At 35.1% G+C, this 22,251-nt stretch overlaps 1 protein-coding gene across 1 annotated transcript in view; it reads right to left on the bottom strand.

Moving 5' to 3' along the window:
* DNAH14 (dynein axonemal heavy chain 14) overlaps nucleotides 1-22,251 on the bottom strand; it is a 343,434-nt gene that overhangs the window by 240,769 nt on the left and 80,414 nt on the right. The window contains exons 10-14 of the mRNA XM_084979196.1: nucleotides 21,086-21,217; nucleotides 12,306-12,553; nucleotides 7,806-7,923; nucleotides 1,215-1,488; nucleotides 4-49 (exon numbers count right to left, since the gene is read on the bottom strand). Of these exons, the coding sequence (XP_084835322.1) occupies nucleotides 4-49; nucleotides 1,215-1,488; nucleotides 7,806-7,923; nucleotides 12,306-12,553; nucleotides 21,086-21,217 (818 nt within the window). The remainder of the gene's footprint in view (nucleotides 1-3; nucleotides 50-1,214; nucleotides 1,489-7,805; nucleotides 7,924-12,305; nucleotides 12,554-21,085; nucleotides 21,218-22,251) is intronic.

Genomic DNA, 22,251 nt, shown 5'->3' with positions numbered 1-22,251 from the left:
TACCCATCATGCATGTACTTTTTCTCAAACTCAGTTGCGATGTCTACGTCTATTAGAATCCATTAAAAGAAAGAGAATTAAAAATTGATATTTATATCAGCTAAATGACAAGGTAATACATGTCATTGCTTTCTAAATACCCTAAGAATAAACTGGACAGTCTATTTTAAAGACAGTATTCAAACAGTACACTTCAGATTCTGATTAAGAAAGTCTAAGTCCAAGTGTCTGCATTTAAAAATGTATCCAAGGGAATTGCCATTGTGGTTCAGCAGAAAGGAATCTGACTAGCACCCATGAGGACACAGGTTCAATCCCTGGCTTCTCTCAGTGGGTTAAGGATCTGGCGTTGGCGTGAGCTGTGCTATAGGTAGCAGACGCAGCTTGGATTCCACATTCCTATGGCTGTGATATAGGCTGGCAGGTGAAGCTCCAGTTTGACCCCTAGCTTGGCAACTTCCATATGCTGCAGGTGAGGCTCTAAAAAGCAAAAAAAAGACACATGTACTCCAATGTTCATTGCAGCACTATTTGCAATAGGCAAGATATGGAAACTACCTCAATGTCCATCGACAGAGGAGTGGATCAAGAAGATGTGGTACATACACAATGGAATTTTACTCAGCCATTAAAAGGAATGAAATACCAGCATTTTTAGCAACATGGATGGACCCAGAAATTATCGTGCTAAGCAAAGTCAGTCAGACAATGAGACACCAACATCAAATACTATCACTTACATGCAGAATCTAAAATAAAGGACACAATGAACTTCTTTGCAGAACAAATACTGACTCACAGACTTTGAAAAACTTACGGTTTCCAAAGGAGATAGACTGGGGGGTGGGGGGTTGCGCTGGGGGTTTGGGATGGAAATGCTATAAAATTGGGCTGTGATGATCACTGTACAACTATAAGTGTAATAAATTCATTGAGTAATATAAATAAAATGTACCCAAGGTGTTGCTGCTCCCCCTGATGAAGAGGGTCCACAAGGGCCCTCAATGAGATATGACATATGCAATAAGATAAAGTGTATAATGGCGTTATTTCTTACATGCACCACACATGATTTATAACTTTATGCTCACTTTGAGCTTTTCACACAATATTTCCTATTAACAAACACATAAACTATTAAAATTTTCTCTCTCATGTTATTCTCCAGCTGTTAGGATAGTTCTCTTCACTTTTAATAATCTTATTAATCATACCTGAAAGAATTTCAAGGTTGGAACTATATTTTTTCAGTTTCGTGACTGGAAGCAATTCTTCACTTGAGTGTTCAGTGGCAAAACTGACTTCATTTTCTGATATTTCTTCTTCACACATCGCAGATTTTTCAGAGCACTTGTCAGATTCATGTAAGTTCTCTTCAGAACTTTCTGAAGAATCACTCTCAGCAGGAATTCTCAACCGTATATTTACTTCAAATACTGGTGCATACATTTTTCTCACATCCTTATCCATTTTCATACTATTCAAAATCTAATTTAACAGATATGTTAGAGTGCAAATGACAATATGTAAATAAAATATAATTTCTTTTATTTAGGATAATATAGATCTAAATTTTAAATGAAAAAATATTTCAGTATAAAGGAATAATATTCTATTGTTATACAATTGATTTTCATTAATAAGTAATTAAAATAAATGATACATTACAGTAGAGTTTCCCCCAAAAGACTCTAAACTGATGCCAGAAGGGCTACATATTAAACACTTAAGAACTTAATAAAAATACAAATTCTTAAGCCCTATCCCCAGTTATAATGAGTTAAAAAGGCAGGGGCAAGGTCCAGGAATCGGAATCATTTAAATGCTAAACAGGTAATTCTACTGTGTACTCAGTTTTAAGAATTCCAAATCAGAAATATACTTCAAATCCATCACTAAGGTCCTAGTCCTTCACTATAACATAGTAATACTAGTATAGGTGTCCCTACTGAAAAATAAAGGAGTATTTTAAATATAAATATCTATTTACAAATAATGTCATTGGTCTTAGGTTCCAGGTAAATGTGGGTTCTCAATTGATCTATTGATTTCTCATAACCCATAAATAATCTGTTTTGCTTGAGGCATCCAGCAAGTGTCTCCTATGTGGTCATCTGAATCACCTGCTGGAACCTCAACCATTTGTTTCAGTCATTAAGAAATAAACGGGGGCATTCCTGCCGTGGTTCAGTGGGTTAAGAATCTGACTGCAGTGGCTCAGGTCACTGAGGAGGTGTGGGTTTGATCCCTGGCCTAGTACAAGTGGTTAAAGGATCCAGCACTGCCAAAGCTGCATTGTAGGTCATAGCTGCAGCTCAGAATCAATCCCTGGCCCGGGAAGTTCCATATGCTGTAGGCACAGGCATAAAAAGAAAAAAAAAGGCAAAAGGACTTAACAGTAATAACAAGTCCTTCGCCAAACTGAGATTTAGCGATACATTGTCCTGTGAGGTAGATCTAGATCTACCTATCATGAGATGAATCTTAACAACATAATGTTGAGTAAAAATATGTAAAAACAGAAAGGCATCACAATGACATCTATGCAAATTTTAACAAGCATATACAAAACCCCAATAATATATTGTTAAAAATCAATGAAACATTATGGAAGGGGATTGAAGAAAAAAACACAAACTATACTCAAGTGAGTTCTCATAAGAGGAAAAGAATTGGTTAAGGATGGGGAAAAGAGAAGAAAAATAAAATAAAACAAGCAAGAGATCTTGAATGAACTGATGAAAACATAATGTATGAACCAAGAGGATGATCAAGTCAGCAGTCCATATCTGATCTCTCAGACAAAATGAGGTGGCAGATGAACATGTTCTAGAAAAAGGAATAAGATAAAACACCAGAAGAAGAACTAAGTAAGTGGAGATAGGCAACCTACCCGAGAAAGTGTTCAGAGTAATGGTTGTAAAGATGATGAAAAAACTTGGGAGCAGAATGGATGTACAGAAGAAGTAGTTAGAAGTTTTCGCCCAAGAACTATAGGAAAAATGAAGAACAACCAAACATAGATAAAGAACAAATTAACTTAAAAATAAACTTGAAGGAATCAATAGCAGAGTAAATGATACAAAGGAACGTATCAGGGAACTGTAGGACAGAGTGGTAGAAACCACTGTCACTGAACAGAATAAAGAATGAAAAGAAATGAAGACAGTTGATGAGACTTCTGGGACAACATCAGTCACACTAATACTCCCATCACAGGGGTCCAAGGAGGAGAGAGAGAGAGAGAGGAACTGATAACATATTTGAAAACATAATAGTTAGAAAATTCCCTAGGCTGGGAAAGGAAACAGTCAGCCAAATCTAGGAAGCTCAAAGTCCCACAAAGGATGAACCCTAAGAGGAACCACACCAAGTTGCATTGTAATTAAAATGACAAAAAATAAAGATAAAGAGAGAATATTAAAAGCAAGGGAAAAGCTACATATAACATACCAGTAAACCTGCATAAGGCTCTCAGCTGATTTTTCGGCAGAAATTCCCCGGGCCAGAAAGAAATGGCATGATACATTCAAACTGAAAAAAAAGGGAAACCCTACTCAACTCAGCAAGGCTCCCCTTCAGATCTGATGGAGAGATCAAAAGCTTTACAGACAAGCAACACCTAAAAGAGTTCTGCCCACCAAAGCAGCCTTACAACAAAAGTTAAAGGAAATTCTCTAGGTGAAAAAAGAAAAAGCCACAAATAGAAATGAGAAAATTATGAATCAAAAAGCCCTGTTAAAGGCAAACATACAGTAAAGGTGGGACATCATCCACACCCAAAGCTGGTAGGGAAGTTAAAAGACAAAATAATAAAATCATCTATATACACAGTAAGCAGTTAAGGGACACACAAAACTATTAGATATAAAATATGATATCAAAACAGTATCATAAGGAGAGATTACAAATGTAGGATTTTTCAAGTGCATTTAAAATTAAGACATCAGAAACTTAAAACAGTCATGTTTATACACAAACTGCTATACAAAAACCTCATGGTAACCATGAATCAAAAATCTATAATATGGAGCTCCCGTTGTGGCTCAGTGGTTAACGAATCCAACTAGGAACCATGAGGTTGCGGGTTCGATCCCTGGCCTTGCTCAGTGGGTTAAGCATCCGGTGTTGCCGTGAGCTGTGGTGTAGGTTGCAGATGCGGCTCGGATCCCGAGTTGCTGTGGCTCTGGCGTAGGCTGGACCCCTAGCCTGGGAACCTCCATATACTGTGTGGGAGTTGCCCTAGAAAAGGCAAAAAGACAAAAAAAAAATCTATGATAGATACACACACAAAAAAGAAAAACGAACCCAAACACTAAAGATAGTCATCAAATCACAAGAGAACAAAAGAAGAAAAAAGGGGGTGTGGGGAAATGTCTACAAAACCAAATCTAAAATAATTAACAAAATGGCAATAAGAACGTACATGTTGATAATTACCCTAAATGTAAATGGACTATAAATGCTCCAAGCAAAAGACCTCAAAATAGGCTGCCTATAAAAGACTCACCTCAGAGACACACATAGACTGAAATTGAGGGAATGGAAAAAGGTTTTCCCTGTATATGGAAACCAAAATACCTGGAGTAGAATACTTATATCAGACAGAATAGACTTCAAAATAAAGACTGTTAAGTGAGACAAAAAAGGACACTATATAATGATCAAAGTATCAGCCCAAAAATAAGACATAACAACTGAAAATATATATGCAGCCAAAATAAAAGCATATAAACAGAGCAAGTATTAATCATAAAGAGAGAAATTGACAGTAACACAATGATGGCAGAGACTTTAACACCCCACTTAACAATGATCATCTAGATGAGAAATCAAAAGGAAAACACTAGCCTTAAATTACACATTAAACCAGATGGACCCAACTGATATATAGAGAGCTTTCCATCTGAAAGCAGCAAAATACACATTCTTTTCAAGTGCATATGGCACATTCTCCAGGATAGATTACATGTTATGCTACAAACCAAGCCTTGGCCTTTTTTAAAAATTGAAATTATATCAAGCACCTTTTCCAAAACAATACAATGGCATAATAATTCAATTACAAGGACTAAAATATCAAAAAAATCAAAAACATGTAGATGATAAATGATATGCTACTAAAAAACCATGAATCACTGAAGAAAGAGGAAAATTAAATGAAAAAACTAGAGAAAAATGAAAATGTGATAGTACAAAACCTATGGGTTGCAGCAAAAGAAGTTCCTAAGAGGAAAGTCCATAGTGAAACAAGCTTACCTCAGGAAACAAGAAAAGTTTCAAATAAACAACTAAACTTACAGCTCAAGGAACTAAAGAAAAATAAATAAAACCTAAAGTAAGCAGAAAAAAGAAATCATACATATCAGAGCAGAAATAAATGGAATAGAGGCTATAAAAAACAATAGAAAAGATCAATGAAATGAAAAGCTGGTTCTTTGAAAAGGTTAAAAAAAATGATAAACCTTTAGGCAGTATTATCAAGAAAAAAAAAAAAAAAGAGCACCCAAACCAGAAATGCAAAAGGAGAAGTTACAACCAATGGCACAGCAATGCAAAGGATCTTAAGAGACTACTACAGGTAAGTACATGCCCCTAAAATGGACAACCTAGAAGAAACAGACAAATTCTTAGAAAGGTACAATCTCCTAAGACTGAACCAGGAAGAAATAGAAAATATGAACAGACCTATTATCAGTAGTGAAACTGAATAAGTAATTTAAAAACTCCCAACAAACTCAAGTCCAGGACCAGATGGTGTCACAAGTGAATTCTACCAAACATTTAGAGAAGAATTAACACCTATATTTCTGAAACTATTCCAAAAAATTGCAGAGGAAGAGATACTTCTGAACTCATTCTGTTTGGCCAGAATCACCCTGATACCAAAACCAGACAAAGATGACATTGAAAAAGAAAATTACAGGACAATTTCAACGATAATGAAAAATCCTCAATAAAATACTACCATACCAAAACCAAGAATATATTAAAATGATCATTCACATGATCAAGTGGGATTCATCCCAGGGATGCAAGGATTCTTCAACATATGCAAATCAATCAATGTGATACACCACATTAACAAATCCAAGAATAAAAACCATGTGATCATCTCAATAGATGCAGAAAAAGCTTTTGGTAAAGTTTCCTAATACCTATTTATGCTAAAAACTCTCCAGAAAGTAGGCATATACCTCCACATAAGGTTATAAATGAAGTCAAGGAGGACAAGGCCACAGATAACATTATACATAACAATGATAAGATGAAACCATTTCATTTAAGATCAGGAATAAGACAAGGATGCCCAATCTCACCAGATATATGGAACAAAATGGAAGTTCCCAGGCTAGGGGTCGATTCTGAGCTACAGCTGCCTGCCTACACCACAGTCACAGCAACATGGGATCTGAGCTGCACTGCAACCACACCACAGCTCATGGCAATCCCTAATCCTTTAACCCACTGAGCGACGCCAGGGATTGAACCCACATCCTCAGGGATACTAGTCAGATTCATTTCCGTGGCAAAGACATTATATGCTGGTGAGACTTGGCGAGGTTATGGAGCAATAAAAGATTATGGAATTGCTAAAGTTGTTTAAATTGGCATAAGCACTTGGGAAACCAATTTTGCATTACTCCCTACAGTTGTAAATAAAGATACCTTTTCACCCAGAATTCTCACTCCTCAGTAATAAAGAGTAAAGTAAACATATACAAGAATATATAAAACAAAACCTGAAAACAACCCAAATAGCTATTAAAGGTAGAATGAGTTATTAAATTGTTTCCTCAAGAAGGAATATACAAGAAACATTTAACACTTTCAATGTGGGTGACATCTCATTGGGTGTTTGCTTAATTATACTTTAAGGCATACATATGCAATATATTTTTGCTTAATAAAGACTTTATAAATTCATATGTACTATACAAAGTTTGGACCCTACAGAAGTGTATACATAAGAAAGTAAAACTTATCTAGAGTCCTAATAACCACAGATAACAACTGTTATTTTGTTGCATACATTTCTGGCCTTTAAACTATGAAAGTGTACTTATTTAATACACGTGGAAATCCTCATTTGATACCCAATCTATGTAAAGTATTTTTAAAAGAAAAAATATACAAAGTACATATACAGTGGTATCTCATAAAAATGTGATCTTCCCCACAGGATAAGCACTTAGCATATAAAGTTTAATCCTAAGAAAAGAATGCTGGGGTGGGGGCAATAATTCTTCATGGCAAGCAAAACTTTCCTAGTGAAAATTTCTCTAGGATTCTTTCAAGGTTTTTTACATTTGGCTTATGTCATTTTTAAGTTATTAACACAAACCAAAAAAGTACTCTTAAGAAAAGCAGAGTTAGAGGAATACAGTGGGGGAAAGGGTGAGTAGAAGGAGGTAGCTGCTACCTTAGATACAGCAACCTTCCCTGACTACTTTCACGTAAAGCAGCACACGGTATCACTCTGTATTCCCTCATCTTCCTTTGTTTTTCTTCATAGTACTCATGACTTCATTATCTGTCTCCCAGTATGGAACATAAGTTCCAAGAGATGAGGGAATTTGTTCTGCCCACTGCCGTATTTCAGTGCCTAGTTCAAGGCTGACTACATACTAAGTACTCAGTGAGGTATAAACAAGTGAATCAAATGGAATAAACGTAATCATAGCTTTCTACCGTGTGAGCAGACTGTGTCTGTGTGTTTGACTGTTAATCATAAAGCACATTTTTATTATTATTCATTTTACATTTAAAAAAATCTATGTTTATACTTTTCAAGACCATTTCACCTGATCAGCTTCTATTTTTACTTCTGACTTCAGAACAGAAGTATGTAGGTTCAAATTATCAAATTCTTCATAATCATTTGTTATGTTTTGAGTGAAAGCAAAGATGTCTTTGTGTATCCTAGGTTAAGAAATGAAAAGAAAAATAGTCTTTTAATACTCTTATATCCCATCAATATCCAGACTACATAAATAACTAGACATTTCTCCATAGAAGACAAATAACAGAGATGGCCGATAATGGCTCAGCATCACTAATCGTCAGGGAAACCAAATCGAGACCACAGTGAGATATCGCTTCACACCAGTTTTGGTGGCTATTATAAAAAACAAAAGGAAAACATTAAGTGTTGGTGAGGATCAGAACTTTGGTGCTTTGCTAGTGGGACTTAAACCTGTAATGACCATATGATCCAGTAATTCTTTTTTTTTATTACTCAATGAATTTATTACATTTATAGTTGTACAATGTTCATCACAATCTAGTTATATGTATTTCTGATCACAATGGGCTCCAGGTGGGACCAGATGGGCTTCAGGGAAGCAGCCCTTCTTTGAAATAAAGCATTTAGCACCTCGTTTTTTGTTTTTTGGTCTTTTTGCCATTTCTTGGGCCGCTGCTGCAGCATATGGAGGTCCCCAGGCTAGAGGTTGGATCGGAGATGCAGCTGCCGGCCTACACCACGGCCACAGCAATGCCGGATCGGAGCCGGGTCTGCAACCTACACCACAGCTCACAGCAACACCGTGATCCAGCAATTCTACCTCTAGGTATATAAACAAAAGAATTGAAAGCAGGGACTCCAACAGATATTTGCACATAAATGTTCACAGCACCATTATTCATAATATCCAAAAGGTGAAAACCTAAATATTCATCAATAGATGAATGGATATACAAAATATATATACATATAATGGAATATGACTCATGCTTAAAAAGGAAAGAAATTCTGATATATGCTACAGCATGGATGAAACATTATGCTGAAAATATTAAGCTAAGAGAAATAAGCCAGAAACAAAAGACAAATGTTATCTGATTCCATTTATATGAGGCACATAGAATAGATAAATTCATAGAGACAGAAAGCATAGTAGAGATTACATAGGTTTGGGGGTGCATAGGGAATGAGGAGCTATTGTTTAGTGGTTATGGAGTTTAAGTTTGGGATGATAAAAAAGTTCTGGAAATGGCTATGTTATGGTTGCAACAACATTGTGAATGCACACAAAAAATGATCAATATGATAAGTTCCAATGTTAGGAATATTTTAGTACAATGAAAAATCATATCTAGTAAAAAAATCATACATCTAGTATAATATAAAGTAAAAACATTCTAAAAGTTTTAATTGTGGAGGACAAAAAAATAAGCATTTTTATGGGAAAGTATAAATATTTACAAGTATATACTAACAGATATAATTTTAATCATAATGACTACAAAGATATGGAATTTATAAACAAATTGAAAAGTATAAATTCTGCTAAAACATGGAGCTGGAGGGAGGTACTGAAAATGCAGAGATATCTGACTGCATCAAAAAAGAAAAAGTAGGAAAATTGGGCGTTTCTGTCGTGGCACAGTGGTTAACGAATCCGACTAGGAACCATGAGGTTGCGGGTTTGATCCTTGGCCTTGCTCAGTGGGCTAAGGATCCGGTGTTGCTGTGAGCTGTGGTGTGGATCGCAGATGCAGCTCAGATCCCAAGTTGCTGTGGCTATGATTAGACCCCTACCCTGGGAACCTCCATATGCCGTGGGAAGCATCCCTAGAAAAGGCAAAAAGAAAAAAAAAAAAAAAGAGAAAATTAAAAAAAAAATTAAAAACAGAAAAATTGAAAAAGGAGGAGAAAAAACAAGAATAAAGTAAAATGAATGATAAGAATAAAGAGAAAAGAAAAAAAATCAAAGCATACCAGTTATTACTAAATGTGAATAGGTTCAATTTCCCTATCAAAAGACAGAAACTATCAGATTGGGTTAAAAAGCAAAATCAAGCCATGATAAGATAAGATAGATATCTAAATATAAGGTGAAAATTTAGGTTGAAATTAAAGCCATTAGAAGTGTGTGAAAGTAAGAGAACAAACAGGATTTTTTTTCAATCTTTCCAAATCCCCCACAAAAATCAGACAGAAAATAGGCAATCTCAATAGGACTCTATTTAAGAAATTATATCAACAATTAACAAGCTTCCACCCCAAAAGCCTCAAGCTCAGATGGGTTTAGTGGTGACCTCTAAGTATTTAAGGAAGAAACTATTCCAATTCATTCTGAGTCCAGTATTACCCTCTGAATCAAAACCAGAGAAAGACATCACAAGAAAAGAAATCTATAGATTAATACAACTTCCTAAAGATAGAAACCCTCAACAAAATACTATCAAACTGAATCCAGCTGTATATGTGAAGGATTATACACCATAATCAAGTGGAATACATCAGAAGAAAGCAAGAATAGTTCGACATACAAACATGTATGCATGTAAAGTAGAACATCATATTAGTAGAATAAAGTAAAAAAAAAAAAACAGATGATCATCTCGATAGAGGTGATTTATTGATGATGCAAAAAATATTTAACAAAATCCAACACCATTTCATGATAAAAGCATTCAACAAACCAAACATAGGAGGGAATATCCTCAACCTGATAAAAAGCATCAGTAAAAAACCCCACAGCTAACATCAAACTTAATGATGAAAGACTGAAAGTTTTCCCCATGAGAACAGGAATAAGACAGGAATGTTCACTCTTGCCACTTCTAATAACTCAGATTTTAGCCATGGCAATTAGGCTGGGAAAAAAAGAAAGTAAAAAAAGAAAAGAAAAGAAAAGGAAGGAAGGAAGGAAAGAAAGAAAGAGAGAGAAAAAGAAAAAGAAAGAAAAGGCATCAGATTAGGAGGGAAGAGGTAAAACTATTTCTATTTGCAGATGACATGATCTTATACATACAAAATTCTACAGAATAAAAAAAAAACCATTAGATCTGGAGTTCCCACTATGGCACAGTGGGTTAATGATGTGGCTTGGCTCTGTGGTATTGTTGGTTCAATTCCTGGCCCTGTGCAGTGGGTTAAGGATCCAGCATTGCCTCAGCTGTGACATAGGTCACAGATGTGGCTCAGATTTGACCCTTGTCCTGGGAACTTCCATATACTGTGGGTACAGCTGAAAAAGGGAAGGAAAAAAAAAAAAAAAAAAAACTACTGGAGCTAATAAACTAGCTCAGAAAGGTTACAAGATAAAAGATCAGTAACAGAAATCTGCTGTGTTTCAATACACTAGCAATGAACAATCCATAGTGAAATTTTAAAAATAATTCCATTTACAATAGCATCAAAAGGATAAATTCCTTAAGATTGTTTAACTAAAGAAGTATCACATTCATACACTTAAAACTAAAAAATATTGTTGACAGAAATTAAAGAAGACCCATATAAATGGAAAGATAACTTCATGTTCATGGATTGGAAAACTTTACAGTTAAGATAAAGTTCTCCCCATATTTATCTACAGATTAAATGCAACCTCTACCAAAATTTCAGCTGCTTTTTCTTTTTTTGCAGAAATTGGCAAACTTATTCTACAGTTCATATGGAAATGCAAGGGACCCAGAACAGCTTCAAGTAACGTGATCTGAGCAAAATGATCCTGCTAAAATTTGGATGTAATTAAAGTATTCCACAATTTCAGTTCACATTCCATGTTCACAAATTACACTAGATAGATCCAGTTGTGGAAAATAAGAAAAATATTTTTAAAAGGATAGTAGCATTCAAATTGAAGGTGAAAATATTTTGTATTCAATAGATATTACTTGGAGTTGACCTGAATTCCAAGTGAACCTTGTGGGTCCTTCCAGAACCATTCTTACATATTTTTAAAAACCGGCTCTGGAGTTCTCCTGTGGCATAGCAGATTAAGGATCCAGAGTTGTCGCTGCCGTGGCTTGGGTCTCTGCTATGGTGTGGGTTTGATCCCTGGCCTGGGAACTTCCAGATGCTACGGAACAAAACCAAAACAAAACCAAAACAGAGTAACAAAAAAAGAACCAACTCTGAACACTGAAGATACAGTGTACCTGTGCAGAGGATTGCCGATTTAGCAAACAAAAATACAGAATACCCTGTTAAATTTTAATTTCAGATAAAGAGTATTTTTAGTATAAATAATATTTGGGACATACTTATATTAAAAATTATTTATTGTCTATCTGAATTTCAAATTTCACTGAACATCCTGTATTTTACAATGGCAACCCGACCTATGCAGAATTCGTGGGGAAAAATTGGAAATTTTTCTTAACACTTTCATGGATAATACTAAATATTACCAGACGTTAAGTTCAGATGATTGTAAAGACTGAGTACTTACAATTTTCTGCAAGGATTTTCAGAGTCTAATTTAAATTATTGGTGATTTCCTATATAAAAGGCAATATATTACAACAATATGATTATAATTCCTTTTATATTAAAAAAAAGTGTGATTTACTTGAGGAGATGTTCATTCTTTTTTTCCACCGAAAATGGCATTATAGCAGAATTAGTAAATAATTCTAAAAGTTGTGTGACTGCAGTGTTCATTAGTTGACGGATGAGTTCCAGAAATATATGGTCAACCAGTATCAGAAACCTGAAAATTACTTCTAACAAATGTCGATATGTAGGCAGTTTGAAATGCGTTACGTCTTCACTGAGGTGTAACTCAAAATATTCTTTAATTTCTTTCTTTTCTGCCACCTACATTTCAATAAAAAATTGAGAGACCAGTGATGACTTACTACATTAATATAGGATGATTTCTAACATACACTGTTTTATTAGTCTTAAATAACAAATCGGAACTAAACATTATCCACAACTTTCACTAAAACTTCATGTTTACACTGTATTTAAATGTCAGAGAAAAAGAAAACAACTCATGTGTTATAAAGCCTATGAAATTTAGTGTCTCATAAGCAGATATGTCGTATCGAACTCAAACAGGGAGTACATACTAATGAATATTAACAGGTTCCTACATAGAGGGACCCTCCTCAAATACACTGAGAGTTACCAATGGAAGATACTCCAGTCTAAATACAAGGTTTCATAAAACCCACTCCAATGCTGCCACACTTATGCTAGGCTAGGAATTAGATTTTTTAAAACCTCATATATGCTACATAATGCAGAATTTAAAAATTTAAATTCATCAACTCTGATGTTAGAATTTTTTAAAATAATATATCTCAAGACAAATGATTTTTTAAGTTACTAAAGAATGGCATGCTTTAATCAAAAAACATAGGTTGGCATCAGTACTACTTAACATTTCTAAATTGTGCTTCTAAAAATAATTCTGAAGTTATTCAAAATAGTTCCTTTTTAGAGACATAGTTTTATGAATTACAGATCTTTAAAATTCTAAAAATACTTCCAATTATTTTTCATTTATTGGTTGTTCATGCTTTTTATTTTTTGCTCCACTGCTACTTAAATACTTGGTTAAGTCATCATCCTTTTACACTTGTATTCTAATTTTTTAAAAATATAGTTCATTAGTTTTTTAGGTCATCTCCCCTCATTATTTAATTTTATTCACTTTTTTTCTTTTTAAAAATTAATTAGGTCAGTCGTTTAGGAATTTGGAAAATTTTTTCAGTACTGGTTGACACTCTCTGGAGGAATGGTTTACCAATGTGATGTAGTTCTTTATTGATACAATAGTTGCAATGGTTGCTTGAAGAAATTGGACGAAAAAAAGAAGGGGTGATTTCTATACCAACTATGGGCTCAGCCACGCTGGATCTGACAAATGGAATACTAACAATATTAATAGGTTATGTCTCTACTGAAAGGGCTATCTTTTCAATGATTTGAAAAATTTATGTACATAACGCATGGATTTTTTTTACTGGTAAAATGGTAAAGCCAAGTATATTAACTGTTCAAAGTAAAGATTTTTAGCATTGGTACCAAAACAGCTTTAAAGGGCTTAATATCCATGAAAAAAAAAAAAAGGATACAGTAATAGGTCTAGTAATGCTGGTCTTTTTATTGAATATTGGTGAGACTGATGGAAATTCTGGCATTTAAGAAGCTAATCTATTCACTGTCATCACAGGATATACTTTTCAGTCAAGAATATCTCATTTCTGATTCTAAGTTTATATCACTGAGGTGACTCAGTTTCCATTCCATCAGTTCTACAGTTGTGCTATATTTTTCCAAAGGTAGGCAGTCCCAAACATTGCCCAGAAGAATGTGTATTCTTCTTCTGTATATTCCATACATCAGATTCACTTGAAGAGATTTTATAGTGCTGCCTGGCTCTACCAACAGAAAAGCTGACTCATTGGTCTAGGATGATCCCAGATATGAATATTTATTACCCATCCCAGTGATTTTACTATGCAGCCTATTTGAGAACCAATAGCCTAGAGTGCAGCCACAAAGTAGTCAGACATTTCAGGACAGTTTTAAAAATTCATCCAAAATGGTACTATAGGAGACCACAGCCTCTGCCCCTCAACAAAGATGAACAATTAGACAGCTATCCATAAGCAAAACAGCTCTAGAAGAGCTCTGGAGTCCACTTAAGAAACTTTGGCAACACAATGGAACAAAAAACCTAGAATAATTGCACAAAAAGAGAAAGAAGACAGCTTCACTCTGTCTGCATCATCCCATCCCCAGTTAGCTTTCTCAGTGCCAAGAGGGAACGACTCAGATAGGAAGAGTCCCCCTGGTCAAGACAAAAAGGATAGAGTGAAGAGCCAGTTTCCGCAGACTTTGAGGGCACTCCACAAGGTCTCACTTTGACTTCACCCAACCAAATTCTTCCTGCAAGTCAAACTGATAGGACAGATGCTTAATAATTCCAATGCTTCCAGAAGGGCATGCCATTGAAACGTAAAGCATGAATTCATGTTGACTAAAATCTGTATATCTCTTCTGAAATTATGACTTTATTTCCAAAAAATAGCTCTAAAGTTCTTTGAAATCTGTGATTCCACTAAACCCAGGAAAATTCACAGTGAGAATTAATATAGTCTTACTCAATATGTTCAATTCATATATTATATTTGAGTCTGGACACTTAAATTGTCAATATCCGTATGTAGAATTCTGGAGAGCCAGGACCACCAGTGCAGAATTTCACCTAGGAACATTTTAGAAACAGAAATTCCTAGGCTATGCATGCTAAAGCAGAAATCCTTTGTTTTCCAAGCCTTCTAGGTGATTCTTCTGCCATCTAAAGTTTGAAAACCAATGCCCTTAGCATTTATTTTTTAACCCAATAAATTTTATTACATTTAGAGTTGAACAACGATCATCACAGCCCAATTTTATAGCAAAATTCCATCCCAAACCCCAAGCCCATTCCCCACAACCTGCCTCCTCTGGAAACCATAAGTTTTTCAAAGTCTGTGAGTCAGGATCTGTTCTGCAAAGAAGTTCATTGTGTCCTTTTTTCAGATTCCACATATAAGTGATAGCATATGACGTTGGTGTCTCACTGTCTAACTTCACTTAGCATAATTTCTAGGTCCATCCATGCTGCTGCAAAGGCCATTATTTCTTTCCTTTTTATGGCTGAGTGACATTCCATTGTGTATACATACCACATCTTCTTTATCCACTCCTCTATCAATGGACATTTAGGTTGCTCCCATGTCTTGGCTACTGTATATAGTGCTGCAGTGAATACTGGAGTACATATATCTTTTCCAGTCATGGTTTTCTCTGGATAGATGCCCAGGAGTGGGAATGCTGGATCAAATGGTAATACCATATTTAGTTTTTTGAGTAATCTCCATACTGTTTTCCACAGTGGTTGCACCAACTGACATTCCCATGAACAGTGTAAGAGGGTTCCCTTTTCTCCACACCCTCTCCATCATTTACTGCTTGTAGACTTTTTGATGATGGCCATTCTAGCTGGTGTAAGGTGGTACCTCATAGTAGTTTTGATTTTCATTCCTCTAATAATGAGTGATGTTGAACATCTTTTCATGTGTTTTGGCCATCCGTATGTCTTCTTTGGAGGTCTGTTTAGATCTTCTGCCCATTTTTTGATGGGGTTGTTTGGTATTTTATTTTATTTGTATTGAGCTGCAGGAAGTGTTTATATAAGTTTTGGAGATTAATCCCTTGTCAGTCGCTTCATTTGCAAATATTTTCTCCCATCCTAGGGGCTGTCTTTTTGTTTTGCTTATGGTTTCCTTTGCTGTGCAGAAACTTTTAAGTTTAATTAGGTCCCATTTGTTTATTTTTGTTTTTATGGTCATTACTCTAGGAGGTGGATCTGAGAAGATATTGCTGTATCAGAGACTGTTAGTATATAGAAATGCAGTCAATTTCTGTGTATTAATTTTGAGTCCTGCAACTTTACCAAATTCATTGATGAGGTCTAACAGTTTTCTGGTAGTGTCTTTAGGATTTTCTAGGTATAGTATCATGTCATCTGCAAATAGTGATAGTTTTACTTCTTCCTTTCCAATTTAGATTCCTTTTATTTACTTCTCTGATTGCTGTGGCTAGGACTTTAAAACTATGTTGAATAGTACTGGCAAAAGCAGACATCCTTGTCTTGTTCCTGATCTCAGTGGGAATTCTTTCAGCTTTTCGCCATTGAAAATGATGTTAGCTGTGGGTTTGTCATATATGGCCTTTATTATGTTGAGGTAGGTCCCCCTCTATGCCCACTTTCTGGGGGGTTTTTATCAGAAACGAGTGTTGGATTTTGTCAAAGGCCTATTCTGCATCTATTGAGAGGATCACATGGTTTTTAATTCTTCAGTTTGTTGATGTGGTATATCACACTGATTGGTTTGTGGGTATCGGAAAAAACTTTGCATCCCTGGGATAAATTCCACTTGATCATGGTGTACAATCCTTTTAATATTGCTGGATTCAGTTTGCTAGTATTGTGTTGAGGATTTTTGCATCGATGTTCATCAGTGATATTGGCTTGTAATTTTCTTTTTTTGTGGTATCTTTGCCTGGTTTTGGTATCAGGGTGATGGTGGCCTCATAGAATGAGTTTGGGAGTGTTCCTTCCTCTGCAATTTTTTGGAATAGTTTCAGAAGTATAGGTGTTAGCTCTTCTCCAAATGTTTGATAGAATTTGCCTGTGAAGCCATCTGGTCCTGGACTTTTGTTTGTTGGAAATATTTAATCACAGTTTCAATGCCTGTACTTGCGATTGGATCATTCATCTTTTCTATTTTGTCTTGGGTTAGTCTTGGAAGATTGTACTTTTCTACGTATTTGTCCATTTCTCCTAGGTTGGCCATTTTATTGACATATCATTGCTTGTAGCAGTCTCTTATGATCCTTTGTATTTCTGTGATGTCCACTGTAATTTCTCCTTTTTCACTTCTAATTTTATTGACTTGCATCTTCTTTTTTTCTTGATGATTCTGGCTAAGGGTCGATCAATTTTGTTGATCTTTTCAAAAAACAAGCTTTTTGTTTCTTTTATATTTTCTATGGTTTTGTTTCTATTTCATTTATTTCTGCTCTGATCTTTATGATTTCTTTCCTTTTGCTAACTTTAGGTCTTGCTTTAGGTGTAAAGTTGCTTATTTGAGCTTTTTCTTGTTTCCTGAGGTAAGCTTGTATTGATATAAACTTCCCTCCTAGAACTGCTTTTGCTGCATCCCATAGGTTTTGGATGTCTTTGTTGTCATTTACTTGTAGATATTTTTTAATTTCCTCTTTGATTTCTTCGGTGATCCATTGGTTGCTTAGTAGCATGTTGTTTAGTTTCCATGTGTTCGTGGTTTTTGCAGTTGTTTTTTTCTTGTTGTTGACTTCCAGTGGTATAGCACTGTGGTCAGAAAAGATGCTTAATATGATTTAAATATTCTTAAATTTACCAAGGCTTGATTTGCGGCCCAATCGAAGAGAATCTTCCACATGCCCTTGAGAAGAATGTGCATTCTACTGCTTCTTGATAGAATGTTCTACAAATATGAATTAAGTCCATCTGGTCTAATGCATCATTTAGGGCCAGTGTTTCCTTGTTGATTTTCTGTCTGGATGATCTGTCCATTGTTTTAAATGCATTGTTAAAGTCCCCCACTATTATTATGTTATTGTCAGTTTGTCCTTTTAAGAATGTTAGCAGTTGCCTTATATAGTGAGGTGATCCTATGTTGGGTGCATATGTATTTACAAATGTTATATTTTCTTCTTGGATTGATGCTTTGATCATTTTCTACTGTCCTTTATCTCTTACAATGTTCTTTATTTTAAAGTCTATTTTGTCTGATATGAGTATTGCTACTCCAGATTTCTTTTTATTCCTGTTTGCATGGAATATTTTCTTCCATCCTCTCACTTTCAGTTTGTATGTGTCCCTAGAACTGAAGTGGGTCTCTTAAAGACACCATATATATGGGTCTTGTTTTTGTATCCATTCAGCCAGTCTATGTCTTTTGGTTGGGGTATTTAGCCCACTTAAGGTAATTATTGATATGTATGTTCTTATTGCCATTTTATTAATGGTTCTGGATTTGTTTTTGTTGGTCTTTTTTCTTCCCTTCTTTTGTGGTTTGATGACTATTTTTAGTGTGTGTTTGGATTGCTTTTTCTTATTTGTGTGTGAATCTATTATAAATTTTTGGTTTTCAGTTACCCTGATGTTTTGATATAGGGAACTATATACATATACAAGATTGTTTTAAGTTCTTGGTTTCTTAATTGCAAGTGCATTTCTAGTGTCTGCATTTGTACCCTTCTTTTCTCACGATTTCTGATTTTGGTATCATATTTGTGTGTGGATGATTTCCTACATTTACTACATGTATGTCCTTCCTGGTGAGCCTTGTTATTTCTAATATTTTTGTTTCTAGTTGTGGCCTTTTCTCTTCCACCTAGAGAAGTTCCTTTAGTATTTGTTGTAAAGCTAGTTTAGTGGTGCTAAATCCTCTTAGCTTTCACTTTCTCCTTCAAAGCTTTTGATTTCTCCTTCAAATCTGAATTAGAGCCTTGCTGGGTAGAGTAATCTTGGTTGGAGGTTTTTTTTCCCCATTCATCACTTTAAGTATATTGTGCCAGTCTCTTCTGGCCTGCAGAGTTTCTGCTGAAAAATCTGCCAATAACCTTATCAGGGTTCCCTTGTATGTTATTTCTTTCTTTTCCCTGCTTTCAATATTTTATCTTTGTTTTTGGTTTTGGTCAATTTGATTAATATGTGTTTTGGGGTATTCCTCCTTGGGTTTATTGTATACGGTACTCGTTGTACTTCCTGGATTTGATTGAGTGATTCCTTTCCCATGTTAGAGAAGTTTTGGGCTATTATCTCTTCAAATATTTTTTCTAGCCCTTTCTCTCTCTCTTCTCCTTCTGGCACCCCTATAATATGGATGTTGGTGCATTTAACATTGTCCCAGAGTTCTTTTAGACTGTCCTCATTTCTTTTCAATATTTCTTCTCTTTTCTGTTCCACATCAGTGATTTCCAGTAGTCTGTCCTCCACCTCACTTACTCGTTCTTCTGCCTCCTGTATTCTGCTGTTGGTTGCTTCTAATGAATTTTTTATTCCAGTTAATGTATTTTGCATCTCTGCTTGCTTAATCCTTAAATCTTGTATTTCTTTGGTCAAGGTTTCTTGTAATTTATCAATCTTTACCTCCAGTTTATTTCCAAGATCTTGAATCATCTTTACTATCATCAGTCTGAAGTCTTTTTCATGGAGGCTGATAACCTCCAGATCACTTAGCTGTTTTTCTAGGGGTTTTTCTTGCTCCCTTATCTGAGTCATAATGCTCTGCCTTTTCATTTTTATAGATATTTGGTATGGTTTCCTTTTTGGCAGACAATAGAGTGGTAGCCTCTCTTGCTTCTGATGTCTGCCCCCCTTGTGGCTGAAGTTGGTATGGGGGTTTGCTGTAGGCTTCCTCTGTCCTTAGCATTTAAATGTCAAATGTCATAACAAAATAGTAAAGTGCTTTGTAATGACACTCACTCTGGAAATTGGGAAATAGGGAACGTTCTTTGACTGATCCCATATGGGATCCAGCAACCCAGTGGTCTGTTAGCTAGATTAAAGAGCCGTGTCAAAATAGGGCCTGAGTTGCTGTTTCAAAGATGACATCTAAAGGGGGGGAAATATCAAAATGCTTTTTTGATATTTCCATTCCCAACATCTTTTTTGGCTTGGACACATTCTCAGTCTTATGATTGTCTCATCTTTATGAAATCTACATACTTTCATAGAATGAATAATTTTGGTGCATTTCAAAAACAGGACTGGCAGTTGATCTAGTAGGTTTTGATCTGAAATTTATTTAAATGAAAATATGTTAAATATTTATGGCCATATCCTGGTAATGCAGAATAGGAGAAAGTAGAATGACTCTGAGTACTATTCTGCTACTATCTCAGTGACCTAAGTAGTATCTTATTAATCCCTTTTTGATTTATACCATCCTTGACCAAACTTTCCCAAAGGTCTACCCACATGTGACTGGGCTTGGGGAGGTTAGTGGGGGGACTATGAGGAATAAGATAAGGAATGAGAAGCTTTATTTTATTGACATGGAATAGCTGTACTTCAGCTTCTTGTCCAGAAGTAAAGCCCTGAAGTCTTGCTACCCACTACTAATCAGAAGTCCAATTCAGAGAAAAAATATTTGAAAATTTTTTAGGGAGACCCAGTTCTCCCATTCCTTGAGAGAGTCTCAAATATCCACTTGGATTCAGCCAAACCAGCAGAGGCAACAAGTCCATAACTAGGTGATATTGCATCAGTCTCTCAACAAACTGCACTTTGTGAATCTGGCTTTTGTGCATGGTCATTCCCTATACCAGAAATATATACAAAATAACCCTACTCAGTGAGCCGTAGCATACTGGGTAAGAATGCTTTGTATTATCAAATCCTTCTTATAAAATCCTCAGGGTAGCTTTGTCTCATCTAGTTATGTTTCTTCTGAACTTGAGTTTTTTGTGAACTTTGTAACAAATCACATTTCCTTTTATATGTCAGAGTTTAAGTATATTGAAAGTATATATTTATAAAAACATACATATATATGCCTTTACATATATATATATATATATATGCATATGTATTTTCATTTTACACAGCACCTAGAAAAATCTTGTATATAGTAAATGCACAGTACTAGCTGGCTGGCTAATTAACTACCTCTGTCCCTCTACCTGTCCATTTCAAACATTTTTTTCCAGGGATTCAGAGTGATCCGGTAACAATTCAGAGTAACTGTTTTAGTCAATACATAACAACTGATAAATAGGATATAATCAAAGAATTACCTTTAAAATTGTAATTTTTATTTCTGAAATTGCTTTATCCCTGATATCTTCAAGTTGTTTCAGTGCCTGTGTAGTCTGCTGTAACTGTTCTTCACAAAATTCATCTAGAGAATATGTTCGAGACTTATCCAGCTAATTAAATGATAGTAAAAGTTCAGTGTTGAAAAGTCAAAATTCATTTATGAAAAACTATTTTGGTCACTGTTTCATGTCATAAAGAAGAGCATATTTTATACTTTCTTTTGTATACATGATATACATAACATGTATATATTACATTTTCTTCAAAACACCCATAACTGAATCTGAATAAACCTTGGAAGAAGATAGAAACATTATTTAAATTGTTAACTAAAATTAAGCCAAAGCCAAAAACTCGAGTTGATTTTTTAAAAAAATATCTATAAAATCAGAGGAACCACCAATTCCACGAATTGCTTTTGCCTTTGAAGTCCCAATTATTTGTAAAACTTAAAAACATGAACACTAAAAATGTAGGGAAAAGAAGCTAAAATTAAATCATTCAAATAAGGTAAGTTTCATTCTGAATTTATTCAGAATCCAGCACATAGAAATTTCCATTACCTATGCTAGTGAACGACTCTAGTAATAGACACCTAATGTTTCATCCATTTATGTATACCCCATCATTCTTCCTCCTTTCAGAATTTTCTTGTTTTTTCCTATGTTGTGTTCTTTTGCCAAAATATATTTTCATCAACAACTGTACAGATATCGCTACTCGTAGTTACACTATAATGCTTTATATAAATATATGCTTCCAAAACTAAAAAGGAAAAGACTAAAAAGTACGGCTCTGGCATTAAAACTTTGGATTAACTCTTTGTTCCCTCCCTCTCCCGGGCTCATATCTGGTTACCAGGTCCTGATTTTTCCAAAAATCCTCCTTCCTTTCTAACCTCACTGCCACCTGAAGTCCTTATTGCTTATACCTGCATTATTCCAGTACTACCATGACGGATCGCTATCAATCTGTATCTCCATGCTTTCAATCTTCCCATAAACCAATGTCACATTAATTTTCCTAAAATAGCATGTTCAGAAACTTTCAATAGTTGTTCTTTAAGGATAGCTTTCAAAGTTTAAACAAATCACCTGGGGACTTGTTTCAAATGCAGAATACTAGCACCACTGCACCCTCCCTA

The sequence above is a fragment of the Sus scrofa genome, chromosome 10 (genome assembly GCF_054392235.1).
Source record: "Sus scrofa isolate SSC_HxYL_T2T_F1_AM1 chromosome 10, Sscrofa_HxYL_maternal_Yorkshire_Landrace_v2.0, whole genome shotgun sequence".
Taxonomy (NCBI): Eukaryota; Metazoa; Chordata; class Mammalia; order Artiodactyla; family Suidae; genus Sus; species Sus scrofa.
This window is presented reverse-complemented; position numbering and strand designations above follow the sequence as displayed.